We start from the raw sequence: 19,590 nt of genomic DNA, 5'->3' as shown, positions 1-19,590 counted from the left end.
ACTGTGTTTTGTCGTCATTAGTTTGGAATCCGCTTGCTTTTCAGAGTAATCTCTCTCTCTGTCGTGTGAAACAGAGGAGGAAATAAGAATGGGAAGAAAAAACAACCGTTTCCTTTCTACAATCAGCTTAGGTGGAGTGAAAAAAGTAAATTGGTTTATGAAAAATGAATGTATTTTAGTGGATAACAAAGCACACCCCTGCACGCAGTTCTCGCCCCTTTTAACATGGTATGTGCGTGTGATGTTTATCAGCCGGTTGGCGATTTTAACTTCCGCCTCTAAACATGAAATGTAAGGCCACACACATTAACTCCCTTTCCATTCTCCTCATCACCTATCCCAATTGTCTCTGCTTCTCTGATGTTTCCTCTCAGGTATGTATGAATGTCGTCTGTTCTCTTCTGCTGTCTTTTTCATTTTTATGAAACTTCAGGACTTCTTGAGTTTTTCCTGAGTTGTGAACCACAGAAGTTTGAGTAGTTTTTGTGGACATGAGCAGCAATTACTACAAAATATGGGTGACTTCTCCAATCGAGTTTAGCTCGTGGCCAAACTGAAAAAGATTCTATTGCATGGTTTAATTTTTCATTCATAAGTTTGGAGAACAGAACAAAACATCTCAAAAACAAACTGCTGTCTCAAGTATGCCCCAAAAAGGGGGTTGAAGTTATTTCTTAACGCTTCAACTTTTTTTGTAGTTGTTTGATTCTAAAAGTTCGATTTTGTAGGCCCAAAATGATTTTAGATAAAAAACACAGCAAACAAAAAAGTTCAAGTTCCACAGAAAGTTACATAAAAGTTTTATTTGGTGTGTTCTTTCTTACCCATGCAATGTTTTTTTAAAAATTTTAATGATCCGATTTTTATAGGAAATTACGAAGTACTTGTGCTCTGTGTATTCTTTTGATTCAGTCTTTTTGTAATTGTCCCTTTCAAAGTCTTAGGTTTTCTGTTTAGATTTCGACTTATTTGACTAATTTTCTCGTTTTCAGATTTGTCCCGCATTTTTGATAAATTGTATCAATCATAAAAGAGATATTATAATACGGAACTCAAATGTGAAAAAAATACACTATGATAATTTTTTTTTGAAAAGTAGGGGGGTTTAAAAATAGCTAATTTGGCCAAGTTGGGGTAATTAACGCCCAATAATGTTTGGTCAATTGGTCTTATCATTTAAATACTAGAGGCTAAAATTATCCCTATAAACATTATATAGCGAGTGGGTAATATTTTTTTTTCGATTTTTTAAACCAATTTTAGCTAAAAACATTTTGATTGGTGTTATACTGCAGTGGAAACATCCAGGGCTCTGCCTGACATACAACACAAGCAGTCTTGCTGTTCCAACTGTCTAAGAAAGGACGGAGTAGTTAAGCTCTGGTTGGTTTTTTCTCAAGACCAAATTGGCTTTTTACCTAGCTGTTCGTACAAATTTTACCATTGATCAATTTTTTAAAAACCTATGGGGCTTACAAAGTGCCAGTTTTTGTTTTTCCAATTTCGATAATTACGGCGCGATAGATTTCGTGCTAATGCCTTGTCAGCCAAGTTTTAATCCGTATTAGAAATTGTGTCCCAAATTGAATTAGGGTATGCTGGTCGGTCTATTTCTTAGTTTTCCGTCTGCTAATTATCTCGTTTTTTTTCTCAACATAGCGTTTGGGGGAAAGGTTAAAAAACACAAAAAAATGATTGAAAAAACTTCGTTTCCTTGAAACTTTAATCGAACTTTTCCAACCGATCACCTCTTCTTAGATGTTAAAAGGCAGTCGTAGATGTAGGGCGTCGCCCTGATACGAACAGTCTGCTTTTTCTTAAAACCCCGACCTTTTATGACTATTTACTTTTTATCACTTCTTGAGACAAATTTCAACTTTAAAGTAAATACCTTGTGAAAATTATGTATACCATCTGAGAGATGCTTGTTGCCTAAAGAAAAAAAACAGACGGTCAAAAACTGGCAATTTGCTTGATTGAAAATAACTGTTCTCGCTAGAATTCGAATTCATAGCGAGAAAAATCAAGATCGTAACTAATGAATTTTCTGGTGAACGAACAACAGTGTTTGAAAAAAGCCAAAAAACTAAAGCACCAAAACAAAATTGACAAATTGCTCAGGCGGCATTTTAAAGTTGACACTTTTAATGTTTTCATTTTGCCTATTTTATGACATTGAATTCTGCTTTTGAATACTGAATTTTATGTCAGTTCGTTATTCTTTGTTGACGTGAAATTTTTGATAATTACGAATAATTTACGGTTAAATACGGTGAATGAAATGTTGTCAATCAGCTAGCTACCCGAAACCGATCTACCTCAGAACCGAAACGACGAGGCAGAAATATGACATTAGTATATAAGCATTAGTTTTCAAGATGGGGGAACTTGACGTTTCAAAGCTGCTGCCTGAAGCCTATTTTTTATAGCTTTCTTACGCGTCTTATGGATGTTAGGATTAGCGCTATAACGCCTTAGAAGGAGGAGAGTCTTTAACTCGAGGGAAGGAGACTGGTGAAGCTCTTTCTACTTCTCAATTAGTATCTGGTCCTTACGCTTAGAGATAAAGGTTTTGACGACGTTCAGAGCGAGAATACCTGTTGAACTAAACTTTCCTCCATATCCTCGGTTCTGTTCCGGCTACAGTATACTAGTGGTGGGACTGTGTATTTTATTAATCCGCCAGGTAATCCTCAACATGTTCCGCATTTTGTCAATTATACTAATACTGGCTATCAGCCAGTCAACAAATACTACGCAACGTCTTCCGCTAACCCGAACCAAGGTTGTTCATCGGATCGACCTCTCTCCCCGCTCGTGAGTTGGCGGAATTAATAATTCATAGCCGCAAAGCTTATCTTCCTGAATGGAAGTTAGCCCAGTTTCACGGCAATTCCGCTGTTCTCACAGATGATACGAAATCGACACTCATCTTGATACTTAAAACACTCATCACAGGTAAAGAAAAAAATGCAATTGCGGAGTTCAGTTATAGTGGCGTTATATACATGGATGCATTGGCCACCTTGCAACGGAATCTTGGGCAAACACACGCTTTTGTTGGTGCGCATCTTGATAAGTGGAATACTTTTCCTCCACTTAGGACGCACATATCTGGCCTCGTAGCAGTTTTGAAAGCATTGTCATTATACGATGAGCTGAAGAGTGTTAACATGTTAAGCCAAGCTGTTAGTAAACTTCCGCCTAACCTCAAGAAAGCTTGATCCATGCATAATTGGCAGCACCCGGCAATCTTAGATTTTAATAAATGGTTGAAAAGAAAAGCCGAGGGGCTTGAAAGATATCGTGTACTTAACTCTAAGGCAAAAAAAGAGGAAACAGTTAAGCCAAAAACAACTAAAATTTTTGCAACCAATATCAAGGTAACTAGTAAAGCACAAAATAAGTCTAAGTTTCCGCCGTGCGTTATGTGTAAGGGTATTCAAGCATTGTGGAATTGTGTGGTTTTTAAGGAAAAGAATGCTGAACATATTGTGTGGCTCCATGGAGCCGATAAAATATTTCCTCGGAAGGAAAATTCGAATGACTGAAATAAGAATGGAGCAAACAAGTCCGAGGAGAATATCACGTCGCTATTAGTGATGTACATGACCTTGAACCGTCTAAAGGGTTGTTTTTGATTGCAACACGTGGTGTGTCCTCGGATGTAACCAGTCTCCTGACGTTGGTTCTTTGTGATAGTGCATCGACTCAGGCGCCATTCTAGGTACTCTTGGGTTTCCGGTAATATCTGCGTCACTCGTTAACCGTCTCGGCCTAGTAGGGGAGCCCGTTAGCTTGTCAATTAGTGGCTTCAACACAACCACCGTTGTTGAGACTCAGAGGGTCAAGTTTACAGGTTCCTCCGAGCCGAATATTAGTGATTTCGTATTACCTCTGTGTGCATACGTTGAAGACAAACTTAGGATTGGAGGATTGGTTCCGAATTGATCAATTTTGCTGATTTGCAGAAAAAATATCCATAATTAGCACCTATTAAGCCCACTCAATATACTTATGAGGACATTGAAGTTACTCTAGGACAAGACTACTACCACGCCGTTAGACACATGAAGTTCATCTTGTGAGATTATAATAACTCACCGTGTTCCGCTCGCCTACCGATAGGTTGAGTCGTAATATGTCCGTTGCCGCCGTCCAATGGTTCTACTTCTTCGTGTTTCAAGTGTTTTGTTGAAGATTCTTCTTCTTTGACTGACCAGATAAAATCTTGGTACGAGTTGGAATCTTATGGTGCTTTCAAACAAGTCGGTGCCTGTTCCGCCCCGGATAAACATGCTTCGTACATCTTTAATTCTGAAATCGTTCACAAAGGCGAAAGATACTATGCTTTGGATTGACAGTACTATCAGTCCACCGAACTATTATTACCGTAACTCGCCCAATTTAAAACCTTGAAGAGAAGGCTAAGTAAAGACCACGATTTGCGCGAAAGATACGCAGACACAATTAGCGAGGACATTGGGAAAGGCTATGTCGTTACTGTCGAACCGCATGATCCACGTAAGGGTTCCGATCGCCAGTGGTATCTTCCGCGCCACCCCGTCTTAAATCCGAACAAGCCGGGTAAGGTGCGCCGAGTCCTTAATGGGGCTTCTAAGTTTCACGGCCCATCTTTAAATAGGTCCTTATTGGTGGGTCCGGATTAAATTTTTGTACTTTTTGCGATTCCGTCAACACAAGAACGCCGTCTCCGCGGATATAGAGGGTATGTTCTACAAAGTAGGAGTCCTCGCCCGCGATCAAATTTCGCTCCGTTTTTGGTGGCGCGAGGATACCACTTCCAATGATGTAGTTCACCAGTATTTTCGCCATATATTCGTCGCACCAAATTTGCCTACATGCTCCAATTTCGCGTTGCGAAAAAGAGCAACTGATAAAATGTCCACATACCCTGAGGCCGCCTCGGCCATAAAGGAAAAATTTTGCATGAACGATTACTTTTATGCAGTTTAATTTAGCCATGATTTGGTTTCATGACTTAAGTTGGGATGATTTCTTTTGGCTAAATTTGTTAGTAACGCTGATCAAATTACTTTAGACATGAAATCCAAAGATTGCGAAACCTCGTCTTCACCCATCAAAGAAGTACGTAACGGTGCCGAACTTTCATCACATGTATTAGGTCTTGAGTGGGGCCATGTGAAAGACACATTGATTGTTAGCAGAGGCATGGATCGTCCTCTCGATCAGGCAAAAACTCACCGAACCGTCTTCTGTGTTTGAAACTGTTGGGTTAGTAGCTCCATACACAGTTAGGGCCCGTCTTTTGCTCAAAGATGTTTGGAAATTCAGTGGCCAAAGTGGAGACGACAAAGTGCCAAAAGACAAAAGAATTTTTTTTTTCGAGTGTTACTCCGGTCTCCCTCTCTTAGGGCAATTGACTATTTTCCGCTGTTACTTCACTGAATCTGTGGATCAAATTGAGCTCCACATGTTCGGTGATAGCTCGCAGGACGTTTTCTGTGCGATTGGATTTTTGCGTGCGCGACTATCGAGTTCGCACAAAACTAAAATATCCTTCATCTTTGATGAAGCTCGCGTTGCGCCCATGAAAGCGCTGTCTATACTGAAGCTAGAGCTTCAAGCTGCTCTACTCGCCACAGGACTGAAAGATGATATACTGAAAGCACTTACCTGTAAAATTAATCATGTATACATGTGGACAGATAGTACTACACTTTTGCAGTGGCTTAATTCCAGTGACAAATTACTTGTACTCGTCGCTAAACCATGTCGTCGAGATCCTCGAATCGACCACTATTGATGAGCTGCGATAATCCAGCTGATACTGGTACGCGGGGGATTTCTTCGGAAGCTCTCAAGGATAGCAGCTGGGTAATTGGTCCGAGCTTTCTCAGGACTACTGATTGGCCGTTTATACCCGACGAACATGTGATCAATAAAATTTGTTTGAAGGTTCCTTCTTGTGATGTCGATAATTGATTGGAGACATCATCTCTCCTTCGTCACCGATGTCACATTCATCAAACATACCGAACACGGGTTCAATTGGAAAAAGGCTTAGTTGCTTTACGAGATATGAAAGAATTATCGCCTTTATGTTGAGGATGCTGCCTCCACATAATTGTTTTCGCGGTAACGACTTACGGATCAACGACCCCACTTAACTTAATATTGCAGAAAACAAACTAATTCATCTTGCTCAGATAAATCCTTCCTCTTTGGGCTGAAAACACTCACCGCTGGTAAACATATTAAGAATAGTAGTAAAACTGCCTCATACTCTCTATTTATCGGTATCGCTGGTATCATTCTTTCCACCGGCCGGATCGTTCGCTTAGTGAATACCGAGTTTGTTACTAAGAACCCAATATCACTCGACACCCTACAAACTCTAATTCGCTTGTTGGCCCGCAACTTCCACCAAAAGCATTTTCATCTAGGTTTAGATTACATGCGCTCCGTTTCAAAAATAAAATATAAAATACTTGGATGTGTCGACTACTTCAGTCTATCGAAAATCAATGTGTAACGTGCCGTAAACGCAAAGCAAAGACAATCCAGCTAATTATGTCCGGTTTACCTGTCGAATGTCGCGGCTATAGGAAACCACCCTTTAATCATACGAGTGTTGATTACTTTGGTCCGCTTTACGTTTCGATTCGCAGAAGCACTGAAAAAAGATGGGGATTTCTTTTCAATTGCCTCACCGCCAGGCCTGTACACCTTGGGAATGTACCATCTCTGGTCACTAGCTCTTGTGTCATGGGCCTTGAGCGGTTTATTGCGAGCCGTGGTACACCAAACAAAATCTGGTCGGATAACGGCACGAACTTCGTTGGTGCCGAAAAAGAACTACTCGCCTAACTCAAGAGTTGGATTGGCATGGCTCCGACCATTTTTGCACACAAAGGTGTTGCTTGGAAACTTAACCCGCCAAGCGCACCCGATCTTGGCGGCTCCTGGGAGCGCCTCGTCCGAAGTGTGCAGCGCGTGCTTTATGATATACTAGGCAGTAGACGAGTTACTGAAGAGGTGTTAGGCGCAACACTCTGCTTAGTTGAGCAGGCTTTGAATTTGAGGCCAATCACTCCCGTTAGTACTGATTCACGTGAGTTAGAAGCGTTAACCCCAACCCAATTTTTGCTCGGACAACATGCCAAAAGCTTACCTTCGCTTTTACCTGGGGAGTACTTCGACCACAAGAAAAGGTACGTGCGAGCGCTGTCGTATGCTAACGCATTTTGGTCTCCTTGGCTTCGAGAATATGTTCCCTCAGTGAATAAGCGTGTCAAGTGGCACACTCAATCTGACTTCACTCTCAAGACAGGCGATCTCGTATGGGTGATTGAGCCCGATATTCTGCGTTGGTAGTACCCCCTCGCCCGATTCGTCAAGCTAAACTACGGACAGGACGGTTGCGCCCGATCCGCTCTTGTTAAGACTGCAACCCGTGAAGTCACTCGGCCGACCGTTAAGCTCGCTCCGGTTCTTCCTTCTTCAAGGGGTGAGGATGTTGCAACCAAATGTAACTAGAGCATAAATACAGACAAAACAAGCACAGTTGGACGAGCGACCTACTACTCCAAATGTATACAGACTTGCCAGTTGGCGCGGGTTCGAATCCCCCATAAGCAGACCCTAATACAGTAAACTCGAGGAGCTATAGCCCCACTTGACCTTTTTTAACTGTTTTTTGGTTCTAATTCAGTCCAGCCTTGATTGAGGCTGACCACCAAAAAGAGTAATTTGTCTCAAGGACATTACCGGTTCTTGTGACTAGCTTGCGCCGAAATAATTAAAATCGGAGCTGAGTATTGCTGGAATTATGAACTTGACGTTGTGAGTTTTCTGGATTATTCGGAAATTCAAATAAAACTTTGTCAGACCAATGTTGTTTCCTAGTTACAGAGATTAAAAAAATTGAGCGTACAATAACTTATGAACATGTGGTTTTTTCCATGGAAACTTATGCGAGGGACGACGAAATAGTTTTTCCAATTTGAATTGCAGAATAGCATATCTGGTGATGAAGACGATTTATCAAATTTCTCAAGGCAGATGATGAATTTGAACAATTTTACTCTTTCTATGTGAATTTCAAGAACAGATTTTTGAAATAAATTTATTGTTACATAATTTCGAAAAGAAAAAGCAATTTAAAAATAATTGAAAATATCTATTTTTTTGCTAAATATTGTGATTGTTTTGAACGTGTCTTGTTAAACAAGAAAAAAAAATAACAACCACTGCAACATCGACAACTGAGAGGACATTTTATGTCAAGCAGTGCTCGTATTTGGATCAGAGCTCGTGTTTGGAGCTGAGCTGGTGAGTTTGGAACAGAGCACGTGTTCGGAGTACAGCTTATTTGTGGATTGGTGCTCGTGTTGGATGCAGAGCCGGTGCTTGGAACTCGAGTTTGGAGAGGAGCTCGTTTCTGGAGCAGAGTGGCACGTGCTCGGGAAGAGTTCGAGTTTGGTTCGGGGAACGCTCGTGATTTCATGAGGCGGACTCAGAGAATTATCAAACCGCCTAGTTATCTGGGGTATAATTCGCAACTCAGTGTTTCCAATACCAGCGGGTTTGAAGTGGAAGACTTATTAATATCACAAGATAACAATGACCGCATTAATGTTACAACGACAAGCAATGGCCGCACAGGATTAACTCAAGCCATACAAGACCTGCAAATGGAAGATGTGCTACAAGAAACGGATCCGAATCTTGAAAGCCGTGACAAAAACATAATGATGGAAGCATTCGGTGCGTCACTAGACAAATCAACTTGTCTTGATCTTTCGATTTGGACTGAAAGAAAGGTGAAAAGCGTACGGCTGCCAAAAAGACTAAATACTTTGCCTAATGGTAACATTGGTAGGAAGTAGGTGGACTTCCTGACACATGAATTGAAGCGTCTCTCTACCACTGCTGATTCCACTTCAGAAAGAGTTCTGGTGATGAGTCGTGTTTTGTTACAAAGAGATCTATTGATCAAAGCATCAAAAGACATTCGAACACTTATTGGACAGCGCATTGAATAATGGAAGGAAAACAAATTTGACAGGTTGTTGGCGGAAGCAGTGAGATGTGGCAAAAAGAAACAAATAAATCAAGATAATTTGGACAACAGACGTGTCTCGAAAGTGTTTGCTTCATTAAGCTTCGGGAACAGATTTTGAGCATTGGCAGACGGTTTTATTACGTCATGGGGCTCAGAGCTCACACTTGAGAGACGAAGTTGCAACTCTCGCCACAAAAATGTGCAATCAAATCTTACCATGGTCGAAAGTGCGAGCACTGGTTTCGGGAAGATTGATTGCGCTTGATAAATGTCCTGGCGTGCGACCTATTGGCATAGGCGATTGTCTACGGAGAATAATTAGCAAAAGTGTGGCTGAGTTCGCAAAAATTGAACTTGAAGAAACATGTTCGACTGATCAATTAGCTTGTGGGCTGAAAGCTGGCGTTGAAGGTGCAATTCATGCGCTCTCTGATGTTTTTGATGACAACAAGAAAGATGGCTGTGGCATGCTGTTGATGGATGCATCAAATGCTTTCAACTCGCTCAATCGTGAAACAACGTAATGGAATGTTCAAATATTTTGGCCTAGTTGTTCTAAATTTCTCTTCAATACTTACAGAGGCTTCGCGTCGCTTTTCGTTGCTGGCGCCGATGAAGTGATATACAGTAAAAAAGGAACCGCACAGGGAGACCCACTGGCAATGTTCTTCTATGGTGTTTCACTTCTTCCCCTGATTCGGAAGTTAAAGGATCCGAACAATGTGTTACAAAGTTGGTATGCTGATGATTCTGCGGCCACAGCAAACTCAAGAAAATGGAGATATGGCTCAAAAACTTGATTGAGGAAGTTCCCGCCTTCGGTTACTTTCCAGAGCCTTCCGAAAGTTTTCTGGTTGTCGATAAACAGTATTCTGAAGAAGCGCATCAAATCTTTGACAAGCACTCGATTACTATAGTGGAAGGGAAGAGGTTTTTGAGCGGTTTCATTGGAGACGGAAACGAGAAGGACATCTACCTGAAAAAGAAAGAACTTGAATGGGTAGACAAAATTGAGAAACTTTCTTTTGTGACAAAAACAGAACCACAGTGTGCTTTATCAGGACTGAGCTTTTTTAACGGCTAGAGAAACTTCTGATGGAGAAATTCTTACCTGCGATACTTGGAACTTCGTCGATTTCATCGATGTAGAGACGTCTCTTTTGTTTGCCAGCAAGAAAGGGTGGTCTTGGAGTGTATAACCCAACCAGTTTCGCTGATGAGTCTTACAACATGTCACGGGAAGCAGTTACGATTTTTTATGATGCTATTGTTGATCAGCACGTTTTTTCCCATGAAGACCAGAGAAAGAAAATGTCTCGATCGCGGAAAAAAATATCATCGAATAATGGAAGAAAAACATGAAGAGTTGTTGTGGAGTTATTGAATGAGCTACCAGCAGACCAAGTTCGCGCAGTAAAACGAATGAATGAAGGAAGCTTGTCTGCCTGGCTGACAGCGTTACCGATTGCTGCAGAAAACTTTGATCTTTCGGAATTGGAGTTCCGGGATGCATTAAATGTCCGGTTCAACAAAAACTTGATCCCTTCGCCAACCCTTCGCCAGCAAAAAAGGTGGTCTCCTAACTTTACGGCACAATGAGATAAGGGATACTGAAGGCGACTTAGTGTGGAAGGATGTACAGAGAGAGCCTGTTATTAGAGAATACAACCCGCAAGATGAGACACCCGCTTTAATTGCAGATTTATTTTGTCGTGGAGATTATGTTAGACAGGGGGAGCGTCTTTTGATATTCGTGTCTCTGACACCGACGCCATCTCCTATCAGAAGAGAAGCCCCATGAATGTTTTGCACTCAGCAGAGGTTGAGAAAAAGACAAAATATTCAGACGCGTGTCAGGAAAGACATATGTTTTCACTCCTCTTTTCGTGTCTGTTGATGGGATGCTTGCTCCTGAATTTATAAGTTTCCTTCGGAGAAAAGGAGAAGCATTATCTACCAAGTGGGAGAAACTCTATAGTAAAACTATGAACTGGGTGAAGTGCCGGCTGTCTTTTGCCGTGCTCCGTGTTTCCAGTGTGTGCTTCCGAGGCACAAGGACCAATTGGAGGAGTCTTGGATCAGACCATGATTTCTTAACCTAGAGAAATATTTATGGATGTTCTACAATGCAGAGAAACTGGCTAGCTATGTGCAGACTCTGCTAGTAATGTAAAACGTGGACCTAAGTGAAACAAAATGTTGAAAAAATGAACCAAATAGATAATTGACTGATTACATGAAAAAAATATGAAAATATTAGATTTAAATGGTAAACTTTTTCAATAATAAACAAAGGAAATATACATTTTTTTTTCAAAAAAAGTATAATTTGACTTAAAATCAAAATAAATTGGTTTCGAATGGTGCAAGGAAAAGTTTTTCGTTGCTTGTTCACAGTTGTCATCCTGTGTTTTTATCTTCAAACTTCTCATATTTTTCGAAATATTATGCAAATGGTGTCGAAATTCTAATATCATAGGAGTCAGTTATGCGCGATGAAAGCCCCAGTTAACATCGTGTGAATTTTTAGAATGCCATTCCAAGTGTGTAACCGTCCTCAACGCCGAGGGATCGGCATTTGGATCTTGTGCCTCTGATGCAAATGTTGGTTGCTCTTAGTATAGCGAATGAAATTCTACATCTCACCCAGCACATGACATGACTATATGGGCGGTCCCATTTTGATGCCAGACCATCTGCTAGTTGTTTGAGGAAAAACGTGAACTCCGGTGCCAAAACACCATCTATTGAAGTGACAAGTGGAGTGAAAGACATGTGCTTTTCTTCACAAGCCGGTCCATACTTATTTTTTTTTTCTCAATCTCTGCAGTTTTCAGTACATTCATGGGATTGCGGTTTTGGTAAGACGGAGCGTCAGTGTCTGTAACACGGATGTCGAACGACGCAGCCGACTGTCTATCCCAAACCCCACGAGCTGAAAGATCTGCAATTAGTGCCGGGGTTCCATTTTCTATATCTGGTTCTTTTACGACAGGTTCTCTTTTCATATCTTTCCACACACAAAATTGAAGCAAGATCGCCCACTGCGTCTCTTATTTCGTTGTGTCGTAGTGTTACCAGTCCGCCCTTCTTGCAAGAAAGTGCATGCTGTAAGTCAAAATCTTGTTGACATCCATCGCATCTCGAGAAAGAACGTTTGAGTGGTTTTCTGTACCTGACACATAGAGCGTCTCTGAACTCTGTGGCTGACAAATCAAAATTATCTTTCAACAAGGGCAGCAAAGTTAGCCACAAGGAACAGTTGTTGTCGATTATTCTCCGGATCGCTCGTTTCTGATCTGCTGGTAAAACTGCAAGCAATTCATCGAGTTTATCTTTGTCCACGGCATTTTGTTTCTCCTCGTGATTTTTTCTTGCTTCTCTCATTTTTGTTTTGTGTAGAGTTTGGTCGAAATCATCTTGGTTAAGGATCGAACTCACGAGACAGTCGGTTGCTTCACGTGAAGTGGAAAATGCTAGTTCGGAACCTTCTATTGGATTTCGTACACCTAGTCCCCCTCTTTTGACAGGAAGTGAATACAAAACACGATCTGACACTAGAAGTTCCTAGTAAGCTCGGCAAAAAGTTTTCCTCCAACATCTTCTCGAGAGGAGCAAACAACTGCGACGTATCTTTGACTACTCTCTGGACAAAATTCCATTCGCATTGCAGTGATCTTGTTAATCCAACTAAAGCAGCTTGAGGTTCTTTTTCTGCCACTTTGGACAACTCGCTTTTTACATATGGAAATATACATGTTTTTCAGTCCACCATATTACCACATTGTATAGTATTTCCAAAATAATTTCTATGAATCAAATGTGGTCACAAAACTGACCAAAATGATACCTTCCACCACATAGTTGACTTGGTTTATATTAAATTATGCTGCTAGTTATGCCCGATTCTGACTGACTGAAATTCAAACTTAGAAAACGAGGTTAAATAGTTGAATAGAGGTGTGGTAGTTATTCCAATAAACCCGTTATTAGATGTTACAATTATCTTTTTTTTCAAATAGCGACTGGGGGTTGAATCATTTGTTACGAAAATTTCATAGTTGAACTTTTTCCATGATCATTAACATGCAGTCAAAATATTCAAGGTGTTGCCTTGGTACGAGCAAACTAGTCTCATTTAAAATTATGGAAATTAATTTTCAGAAAATAAACGGCTCAATTATTTGATCCCTAAAGTTCATTTATATATGTTTGCTATGATTGATCTCAATGCTAAAAAAATTTTCCCTTTCTAGTTCGAGTTTTGAGCTCAGGTTTAAAATTGATTCTTACCTGTTATCAATTTTTGAAAAATTAGATTTTGTCAAATTAGCAGCCAAACTAGGGACAACTATCGCCCGATTTCTTCGTGATGTTAATAGGTAAGCAGCCATATAACCTTGCTCAGAATATTTATGCCTGGGGTGTTTTTTTTTCAGTCAATTGTCGACTTTTCAATTAAGAGTTTGTGACAGAACAATTTACCAACTGAAATGAAGTGTAAAAAGATATTTTACATGTGATGATTTTCTGGAAGTTACAGTGGCTGGAAAAGTGCTACTTCGGCCAATAGGCACAAAAAAATTTGAAAAAATCCTATCACAAAAATTATTTTTTCTTCGCAATTACTTCGTCAACCAGTCATTCATTTTTTAAAATTGGCCTTCAAAAGCAGTCGGTACATTCACGGCTTTGCCCTAAGACACAAGCAGTCTTGGTGGTACGTTACTAGACGCTAAATGCATAATTTATACTTTCCATGGCCTATGGGGCGAAGTTTTCAATAAAAGACTATAAGATTGACCAAAACTTTCGATTGTTTATTTTTTCTAAAAGCTACCTCAATTTCAAAAAATTAAACTGATTGATTAATGTTAAAAAGCAGGTGGAACATTCAAGGCTTCGGAAATACCATTTTTTTGCGAACTGAGTATGATTATTATAGAATGAAAATCATCCCGTACTGGAGTTTTATGGAGAATAACGATTAGATAAAAATTACACTGTCAGACTCTATAATTTTAGAAAAAGATCCCTAATAAGCGATTGAAAATGGAGTATAATTTATTCTTTGACAAAATAAAAAAATCAATTTTAGTCAATTATACTCAATTATAATAGATAATAAACCATCTGTTGGTAATTTTCCTGAAATTTCTAAGGAAAGTGCAGTATATTCAAAATCTAATAATTGATTTTGGCCTGATACATATTACAGATAAATTAAAATTTGATTCGGCCTGTGGTGTAGAGGTCATACTATAATTACGTATGCTATTATATAAGGTCATAGGACCAGTCAACGTTAGAGTCAGTGTTTTATGTTCACACGTGTTCACACGGAGTACAAACCGAGTGGGATGCACGGAAAACAGCGGCGTTGGCGGCTTCTAAAGAGAGAGAAAAACCACCTTGTAAGTCGGGGCATATCAAACCAGTAGAACTGCGGAGGATCCGATTTTGATCGATAGCTCATCGGAGGGGCTTATGTCAACGGCGAGTCCGGAAAGGATATAGAAGTGCAGCAGCAACCGGACATATTGCCATCAGAACGGATAGTGGAAAATAAGCATGCCACTGACATGAAAGAGGAGTCTCAAACGTTCGTATCGACAGAAGGAACTTCTCAGAGAGGCACCGTGCCATACTCCAGCTCGGAGGAGGGAAGTGCGTTTCGAATGGGGCCAGTCCCAGTACCGGATAATCAAATCGAATTGTCATCCGCGGAGGACGGGGAGGAAGAATCGGAGGAAAGAGATATCGATAACTCACAGGAAATGCACACGCAAGGGCCAAAATCCGAAGCGGTAATGTCATCACCTCAAAAGGTGCCAAAAGACATAACACAGGAGGAGCCGAAAACCCCGCCGCAGACTAGTCCAGGTCCGAGCCAGGGGAGTGCCGTCAAACAGAATAAAGCGGTAACTCGGCATAAAACACGGCCATTAAGGGAGCGTCGGCCACCTAAGTTCTTGGGAGACAGGTTGTTACGAGCGTAGTTACCGGCGGCGCAGCGGGTGTGAACGTAGTAGGACAGACGCAAAACACCTCAAATGAAGAATTAGAAGGATTGTCAAAGGCGGCGACGAGTGGTACGCCAAGTTTAGTGAATCGCAATAGAGGAGGGAGTAACGCGGTAACTAGTACCGCAAAAACAGTAAGAGAATTATTGTGCAATTGTCTCCGAAGAAGATTCCGAGCCCAAAAAGACGGAGAGCAGACGATACATATTTTGAAAGAGAATTGTACCGCTTTTACTGGGGAAGGATTACATCCAGGACGACATGACAGTTCTTGATCAACAAGTTTCCGGACATTTTGTTGATGTTCTGGATAAGCTCAGGCGCTCTATTAACCATTCATCAGGAATCTCAACGATGACAGATGAAGCACGTAAAGTTATCGACGGTTTTCGATTACAATCGTTATATCAGGGCCTGGAAGCCCGACTATGGAACAGTCGCCGCAATCCGAATCTGAGTAAACTTGTCGACGTTGCCCTCGGCGGAAATTCAAAAAACTAGCACAGATCAGGCTGGGAGAGTTTTACTGGTACAAATTAGACCAAGCAATTTGAACCGTACGTTACCGGCGGCTAGAAGAGTTAAGACTATTACCCCAATTAAGTCAAGCGACAACCGAAACGAAAACATTTCAATAATGACAAACGGAAACCAGAAAGCGATCACAGACAAATTGCCAAAAGCTGTTGATTCGGTTAAGGGGAAACGCCAAAGGCTGTGGAAGCAGTGGCGATTTCAATACAACCACAAGATTCAAGTGCGGACGAGAAAGGTGGAGAGAAAAAATAGAGCCAGTGGCCGTGATACAAGGGATAGCGGACATCAATACTAGCGGGGATTCTAGCGGTCCATTGGCGATCGACGATTTGGTTATCGTGGATTAATTATCGGCCATTAGTATGACCAAAAACGACCACCGGCAGATTCTCGAGAAACTCGAAAACTTAGGCTGAGGAGGAGAAGGAGGAGGAGGATAGAGCTCCTTTCGGGAGGGATAGAGCTCTAACCTACGGTTAAAGACTAGTTAAGGTCTATGAACGAACTAATGTATTTTATTTTGAAATCACTATAGGTGCTATGTATATTTAGTGTCAGTTATGAATTGCCTTGAAGGGGAATGTGGTGTAGAGGTCATACTATATTTACGTATCTTTTAAATATGTCATAGGACCACCAAGGTCAACGTTTTAGTCAGTGTCTTATGTTCACACAGCCAGTGTGCTAGCGTATTTATGTGAATTAAAGTTTTTTTTTCGTGTTGTTTTCGTGATTCTTTTTCGTGATGTTCTTACGTTACCGAAGTAATACACAGGCATACTTCTACACGGCCTAAAAAACTTTAAGATTATTTATCTTTTTTGGTTCTCAATTTTTCTCATAAATTGTTTTTTTTTCTCTCCCTAGTTAATTTTACCTCCCATTGCCGACACATGTCAGCCCTTTGGGCAGTATAAAAACCCCCACGTTTACACCTCCACACCCTCCCCCACGTTTACCGCCTCCCCCGTTTACACCATCCTCCCGTTTACCCCCACCCCCCCCCCCCCCCCCTACGTAGAGCAGGATAAACGTGGGAGGAAGTGTGCACAGGGGGATGTAAACAAGAGGTAAACGCGGGGGTATAAATTTGGAGGGTGTAAACGTGGGGGGGGGGGGGGTTGATAACCGGTTGGAGGGGTTTCGCCAAGTTGACGGCCGGTTTTTTATACGACGTCAAGCCAAAAGATTGTATGTAAAGAGAAAAGGGGATTGCATTGCGGGACTGTTTTCAACTGTGGGCTTCGTTGCCCTTGTCCGGCCTAGTGCTTTGTCTGTCTGTTGGAGGGTAGGAGGCCAATCTTCTCATCCAAGCATTTCCCTCGTTGGAATTCTGCTTCCATGCTGAGATGGCATACACTACAACTATAGCATTGAAGCCTCTTTTCCCCATTGCTGCCTTCGTTTTAGCCCGTGTGGTTATGTGGGGCACAGTCCCATTCCACTACCCTTTCCCCTTCAATACTTTCCACTGTATCTGTCCTATATTATGCCCAATATGCCATCCTCATCCTTTCCTCAATTATCCGCATGCGCTTCCACGTGAACAGACTCTTATTCTTCCAGTTCACTCTGTCTGCTGTGTGTGTGTGTGTGTCTGCATACAAACAGACCTCCAATATACCCACTACTTTATTCCTGTTATAACTTCATTTGGATATTATTTTTTCCAATGATTTTTGCTTTTAACCCCGTTGAGCAAAGTAAGTATGGAAAAAGTCGTTTCGGAAAGTTCTTTACAAAATTAACAGTCGGCACGAACTAATGATGAGAGCTTCACCTCCGATTCTATATTTTTGCATCGAGTGGAGGGCGAGAAAAAGAAATCATTCTTATCTAGTTTGAAATTTAATAATTCGACTGCTTTTTGTTAATTGTACTACTATCTGTCGATTAATAGATTAACCCAGAGTCGCATTCTCTAAAGTGAGTTTGATTGTCAAACCATGTGATTCAACAGTTGCATCCAAAACGATGAATAATCAAGTGACACCCGAGTCGAGGTGCTCACTTTATATTTCAACTTTCGACATGTTAGTGTTCGACCGAAAAAGAATAGCCGAGTCAGGGTTTATGTCGAGCGCAAACTCGAAACAAACAGTCGAAACATACCTCGAACATATTTGAAGTGAGCAGATCGAGAAATGAGTTTTTATCGGACTTTTTTGTGACAAAATTGTAACAGATGCATTGAGCGAATTGATCCAGTAGATGTGATGTGTTTTTAATGTGCAATTAGCTAGAACAGCATATTTGCTGATCACATGCAGGACCGCCACGCTTGGGTCGAGCACGGTCAAAAAATAAAGTAAGCATCTCGACCCGGTTCTTCTGAACATCCTGGCTTTAATTTGCTCCCGGGTTGAGATCTCACGGGTCTATCGAGTCGAAGAAATCGGAAAAGACTGATGAAAAACGTGACCGTGCGACATGGCACAGGCGGTGCGAACCTGAAAATGGCTCCGATAGCGCCACCCGCAACAAGCAGTGGCGCAATCATCGCTACCAATTTCTGGTACTTACGTACTTTCACATCAAAAGATTCACAAGCCAGACTAAGCTATGTGAACTGGATTTTGAACTTAAAAATTACCTTATGGCAATATCCAAAATTTTTATGCAATTTTTGTTACAAAATGACATGTTACACGGTTTTTACTCTCTTAAAAGTGTGATGGATCTCGATCCGGGTGAAAAAGGTACCTTGCGAGCACTGGCAGACAGCTTAAATTTTGATGTTTTGATGCCTCCCAAGACAACAAAACTGCCTTGAGTGTTCTTGTTGAAGCTTCCTCGTCAAAGGTCAACGCTCTAGTTTTTTAATCGGTAGAATATCACTTATATTGGTCAGCCTGAAAACAGCCATTGAAAAGGGAGAACAATTAGCGGTATGGTCGGAACATTCTGTGATACTTGCGCAGCAACCGGCTATCCTGGTTAGAATTTTGTTCACAGTTGTGATAATTAAAATGAAATAAGTTTTACGGTTGATTCTACATTCAATTAGTTTAATAGTCTGCTATTTTGATTGTATAGCTGAGAGTGTGAGCAACTCGTGTGTCTTCGTGAAGTGATTAAGCTGTGCAGTTTAAGAGTGGGGCTTCAGTAACTGCTGTAGCTGTAACACACTACCACGAGCAACATCAAATATACTGTGTGTTGAGTCTAATCTACAGAATACTTCTTCGTCAGTCCAGTTAGTTTGATGGTATGAACTGCATAACTGAAACTGAGTATGGCAATAACGGCCATGAATCAAATGTCCACCTGAACACTTGTCTGCTCAGCTCATTTGTTTCAACTCATTATAGCTCACATGTTTACATGGCTTGTTTACTCTGTCATGTGAGCAGACAGCCACTTTCTTTGAATGGTCTGTACTCTCATTTACTCCACACTTATTTATCTCTCCTATTTCTCCCAGCTGAGTGAGCGCATGCAACTTCTTCTCCCAATAATTAAATACTATTTTCATCTGCAAACTTTTCTGAATTTGACATTACCAATGCCTCTTTATGCAGGTCAAACGATTACTTACCCACAACGGAGTTTGTGGAAAAAATTTATAATTGAAAAATTTTGTCCAAAGTTTTGTCCTTATTATCCAATATTGTTGCAAACTTAGACCATTGAGCATGAAATCGATTATAGTGTCTTTATAATAGATTATTTCCTTAAAAACACAATTCAATTATAATCGATTTAAGACTCAATATAATTGACAAAAGAAAAGATTTATTCACAGGAGAAAGGATTTCCATAAGAGCTGTTCAGCTTTTAATGGAACACCGCGCCCCTGCTTAAAAATTAAAACTTTTTAAACTATTTTTCTGGGCTGGGTAAGGTTGCCTCACCATCAAGCAACGAGCATGGATCAAAAATGACCACGAGTATCCTACGGTTAACAGCTGCTCCGCTCACCACCGCTGCCCCAAAAACTAATTATTTTATCTAAACTTTTGATAAAAACTTATTTGCATG

The 19,590-nt window shown here is 40.8% G+C and overlaps 1 protein-coding gene across 10 annotated transcripts in view; it reads left to right on the top strand.

Moving 5' to 3' along the window:
• The first annotated feature begins 249 nt into the window (after positions 1-249).
• The window catches only part of LOC134852954 (beta-1,3-galactosyl-O-glycosyl-glycoprotein beta-1,6-N-acetylglucosaminyltransferase 4-like), a 75,081-nt gene continuing 55,740 nt past the window's right edge, over positions 250-19,590 (top strand). For 2 of the 10 annotated variants that reach the window (XM_063868846.1, XM_063868842.1), the window contains exons 1-2: positions 263-374; positions 18,646-18,817. Coding sequence is in view for 2 of the 10 variants with exons in the window: in XM_063868847.1 (XP_063724917.1) it covers positions 285-374 (90 nt within the window). In the remaining 8 variants the exon portion in view is untranslated. Of the gene's footprint in view, positions 375-17,164; positions 17,313-18,645; positions 19,449-19,590 lie in introns of those variants that run through there. The other 8 variants (XM_063868841.1, XM_063868838.1, XM_063868840.1 and 5 more) reach the window with 8 other exon arrangements.

This window comes from Symsagittifera roscoffensis, chromosome 8 (genome assembly GCF_963678635.1).
Source record: "Symsagittifera roscoffensis chromosome 8, txSymRosc1.1, whole genome shotgun sequence".
In the NCBI taxonomy this organism is placed as follows: Eukaryota; Metazoa; Xenacoelomorpha; order Acoela; family Convolutidae; genus Symsagittifera; species Symsagittifera roscoffensis.
The sequence above is the reverse complement of the archived record's forward strand: the minus strand, read 5'-3'. Positions and strand labels throughout refer to the sequence as shown.